We start from the raw sequence: 4,595 nt of genomic DNA, 5'->3' as shown, positions 1-4,595 counted from the left end.
TCCCCCCCCCCCCCCCCCCCCACCCACCCACCCACCCACCAAATAAAGCAAATTGTTGTTGTGACCATTATTTTACCATGAGCATATTGTATTACCTCGATAAAGATGCATTGTTTTGCTTTGTTGTGCAGGAATTGAAACAGTGCGAAGGGATAATTGCCTGTTGGTCAAGAACCTTGTAACTGAGTGCCTTCACAAAATACTGATCGATAGAGATGTTCCTGGAGCTGTTCAATATGTTAAAAATACTATTTCTGATCTTCTTATGAATCGCATGGATTTGTCTCTTCTTGTTATTACAAAGGTAAGTGCAATTTTCTTGAATTAAACAAGGTCATCAAAATGCCTTTAATAATAGATGCTACTGAATTGGTTTATTGTGTCATTAATTGCAAATTTTACTTTTAATAGGGCCTGACAAAAACAGGAGATGATTATGAAGTAAAGGCAGCACATGTTGAACTTGCAGAGCGGATGCGCAAGGTTAGGTGTACTTCTACTCGATCATTATTTCAAATGTAAATAGCAGATTGCCCCTCTCTTGTTGTTTCAATCTTTTTGGTTAAATATGTCATTGATTTCGCCATCTTAGATTCTTTCTTCCCATAGTCCCCCAAATTTCACTCTGATTAACCCAAATGCTAATAACATTCTACTGTTCTTGACTACTGCTGAAACTAATTTAGCCTGAAACATGAATATTTATACATTTTTGGTTTAAAACCCTTTATATTGTAAACATCTAAATATAGTGTTCCAGACTTCTGAAATAGCATTTAATTGTGTGCTTCCTGAGATTCTATTGTGTGCTGCTGCTAATTAATCCTAAACCATTGGCTTGGAGAAATTAGACTAAAAACACTATAAGATATACACATGGGAATGCTAAAACTGTAATTATGCATGTGCATGACTCCCAAAAACTAGCATGGAAAATCTAGACTAGAAACCCTATAAGGTATATGCAAACATATTTGGTAGAGAAGTCTGCAATGGTAATTTTCGTCTACATTTGTTAGTCACTTGCCCATTTATCATACCAACTCAAGATTCTTGGCATCTTTTTGTATCTTTTGTCACTCCTGCTGTGTGAATTTGATAAAGGTCATGCATTGTGTTTAACAGCGAGATCCTGCTACTGCTCCAAACATGGGTGATAGAGTACCTTATGTCATTGTTAAGGCTGCTAAAGGCGCTAAGGTAATAATTTTAGTAATTTAGTACTAGAGTTTAACATTCACCCTCCCATTGTTTATAATCAAGGTTAATTCATGATGTACAGGCTTATGAAAAGTCAGAGGATCCTATATATGTCTTAGAAAACAACATTCCAATAGATCCACAGTACTATCTTGAAAATCAGATTAGCAAGGTAAGTGTGCCACATAACTAATTTTACTTTATGCTCATTTACATATAATTGATGATTATGGGTTTTCTGCAGCCACTTCTAAGGATATTTGAGCCCATATTGAAGAATGCCAGTAAAGAGCTTCTGCATGGAAGCCATACTAGATCGATCTCCATTTCAACTCCTTCCACTGGTGGCATAATGAAATTTGCCAAAAAACAATTAACTTGCATTGGATGCAAAGCACTAATAAGGTATAACTCAAGTACCTTAACAAGGGAAATCTATCTTTTTCCTTGTGTAAAAGAGAGATTAAAAGACTTAATTAATCATTATTTTGGTTTTAACCAGTGAATCAGATAGAACTCTCTGCAAACACTGCAAGGGAAGAGAAGCTGAACTTTATTGTAGATCAGTTGCAAATGGTAGGGAAGAATTACTACTCTCTATGCATACCCAATTTAAACCTGTGTTGAACAGTGAAATGGGCAGAAAAGCTGTTATAATTGTGTTTAATAGTGGGTGTGAATTGAATCAATTACAGTGGCTGAACTAGAGAAGCTCTTTGGGAGGTTGTGGACACAGTGCCAAGAGTGTCAAGGCTCGCTTCATCAGGACGTGCTGTGCACCAGGTTTGATATACTTCTATTTTAAACTCAGTCTTGGTATTGTGTAATTATAGAATCTGCATACATTAGCTGCTTGAAGTTAATTTTTGCAACTTCTTATCTCTAAAGAAACGTTCTTTTTTTTTTTTTCAGTCGAGACTGTCCCATCTTTTATCGAAGGAAGAAAGCGCAGAAAGACATGGCGGAAGCGAAGATCCAATTAGATCGGTGGAGCTTCTAGTATACACTCAAGTACTGATGTAGAAAGATTATCTGACATGGGGTTGCTGAATATGAAACCTGATTATTACGTACAGTACACTTAAAGTACTGATGTAGAAAGATTTTTACAAGCTCTAAAATAGTTAGGTTTATAAAAAAAAAAAAAGAGTTAATTCCAGCAATGGTCCCCAGACTATGTTGATTTTCCAAAATTGGTCATCGTCTTTTAATTTAGACGAAAAAGACACTTGACTATTGAATTTGTTCCAGCAATGGTCCTTTCGTCTATGTCCTGTTAGTGAGGTGTTATGTGTGGGGGTAAATGAGTCTTTTCATGACCTTCTTCCTCTTGTTCTGAATATATGTATATCTGAATATATGTATATCAGACGTGAGTAGATTCAAGATAATCACACAGTTGCAGTATCACACTATCACGGTACCACAACCACTTCATTTAGTTCGGCCAACTGCAACCACAACCACAAACCCGACGGTATCAGACGTGTATATCAGACGCAAACGTGAGTAACTGCAACTTTCTTCCCTAAAACATCAGTCCAGCCAACGAGGCAAATTGTTCATATCAAGTGAGAAGACAGAGACACTCGATTGCTCAAGACAGGAACTTCAAATCAAAAGATTAATACGTGACCACCGCATTCTGTAAGTTCTCTACTCGTGTAAGCTCAAACTCAGTCTAAGAAAGTGCTCTTTCCTTTCTATTTTTTCATTTTGTTGTCGTTTTTTTGCCATGATAGTCATCTTCTTTGCTTTCTTAACAATTACTTTCCCCAAAATTCAGTATAAAAATAAAAAAACAAAAAAAAACAATTACTTTCCCCAAAATTTGATTAATCCTCTACTGGTATGGAGGTGCCTCAGTAATTATGATACCACAGTCAATTTAAGTCTCAGATTCCTCTCAATTGATGGACTATAAAGTGCAGGCAAATTGCAGAGGATGAAATAATGAAGCCAAATCATAATATTTAGGTAAACCTAAAATACAAATTGAAGTTACAGAATGCAATCAAAATTCAAAAGAAAATGCTAACTAAAAGAACTGTTAGAAAATAATCACGTGGCTCAAATTAATCCATGAAGACCAATTCCACCCTCCACGTCGCATGGCAGCATGGTTTCTGCACGTTCTCCGAAATTCTTGGTGCTTCTTGCAATTGGCGCAATTCTAGCATTTCTTTGATGTATAAATAGATTAGCTACTTTGCTTTGTCTTTTGCTCATCCATTACATCAATACAATTGTAATTGGAATCATTCTTTCTTGTCTCTTTGTTCTCACGTTACTTATATATATAATATATATATATTCTCTTTCGTTACTCTTTTAATTAAGAGTTTAATATATATATATTTATTATATTGTCCCATTTAGAAATTCGTTTGTTATTATTATATTATTCCCTATTATTTAACTTCTATAATTCTCAATTTTCGATTATTCGTTTCCGCATTATTCCGCTATATTCCTAACAAGTGGTATCAGAGCGGTTTTAATTGAGAATTATTTTTAAAGATGTCGACTGTTACCAAGTTCGATATCGAGAAGTTCGACGGGAAAATTAGCTTTTCTATCTGGAAGGTTCAGATGGAAGCCGTTCTAACCCAGAACGGTTTGAAAAAAGCGCTAGCTGGGAAGAAGAAGAAACCAGCTACAATGACAGATGAAGATTGGGAAGATTTGGATGACAAGGCACGTTCAACCATTCAGTTGTGCCTGTCTAAATCGGTTCTACGTGAGGTGATAGGTGAGACGACTACGTCAGGTTTATGGTCCGAGCTGGATTCGCACTACATGGACAAATCTCTGGCGAACAAGTTGCGCTTGAAGGAGCGGCTGTACACAATCCGTATGACGGAAGGTACTTCAGTTCAGTCTCATTTGGATGAATTCAATTCTATTTTATTGGACTTGGAAAATATTGATGTCGTAATTGACGATGAGGATCGTGCTATTTTATTGCTTGTTTCTCTCCCTACATCATACAAGCATTTCAAAGAAATTATGCTGTATGGTAATTCTCTTGGAGCCCTAACTTTCGACAGTGTTAAGTCGAACCTATTGTCCAAAGAAAAATTTGACTTAGAAACTAAGTCTGAGGACAAAGGTGAAGGCTTGACTGTTAGGGGTCGTTCAGTTGAAACGGAGAGTAGCAATAAAAAATCTAGATCCAAGTCCAAAGGACGTAAGTCCAACAAATCCTGTAAGTACTGCAAGAAGCATGGTCATGATGTGACTGAATGCTTCAAGTTGAAGAACAAGCAAGAGAGAGAAAAGAAGTCCGCTGAAGCTAGTGTTGTTGAGAGTGATTCAGAAGGCGATGTTATGTTATATGTTAGCTCCGGTGACAAACGGAGCGACACTGAGTGGATTCTGGACTCTGGTTGTAC

At 36.6% G+C, this 4,595-nt stretch overlaps 1 protein-coding gene across 2 annotated transcripts in view; it reads left to right on the top strand.

Annotated features, from left to right (window-relative positions):
* Nucleotides 1-2,359, top strand: part of LOC116031032 (DNA polymerase delta catalytic subunit) — a 16,256-nt gene extending 13,897 nt beyond the window's left edge. The window contains exons 23-30 of one of the 2 annotated variants that reach the window (XM_031273461.1): nt 132-304; nt 412-483; nt 1,126-1,200; nt 1,283-1,372; nt 1,445-1,605; nt 1,703-1,776; nt 1,896-1,983; nt 2,113-2,359. In XM_031273461.1, coding sequence (XP_031129321.1) covers nt 132-304; nt 412-483; nt 1,126-1,200; nt 1,283-1,372; nt 1,445-1,605; nt 1,703-1,776; nt 1,896-1,983; nt 2,113-2,200 — 821 coding nt within the window. In that variant the 3' untranslated portion in view covers nt 2,201-2,359. Of the gene's footprint in view, nt 1-131; nt 305-411; nt 519-1,125; nt 1,201-1,282; nt 1,373-1,444; nt 1,606-1,702; nt 1,777-1,895; nt 1,984-2,112 lie in introns of those variants that run through there. The other variant, XR_004100479.1, reaches the window with a different exon arrangement.
* The last annotated feature ends 2,236 nt before the right edge of the window (nt 2,360-4,595 follow it).

The sequence above is a fragment of the Ipomoea triloba genome, chromosome 9 (genome assembly GCF_003576645.1).
Source record: "Ipomoea triloba cultivar NCNSP0323 chromosome 9, ASM357664v1".
NCBI lineage: Eukaryota > Viridiplantae > Streptophyta > Magnoliopsida > Solanales > Convolvulaceae > Ipomoea > Ipomoea triloba.
This window is presented reverse-complemented; position numbering and strand designations above follow the sequence as displayed.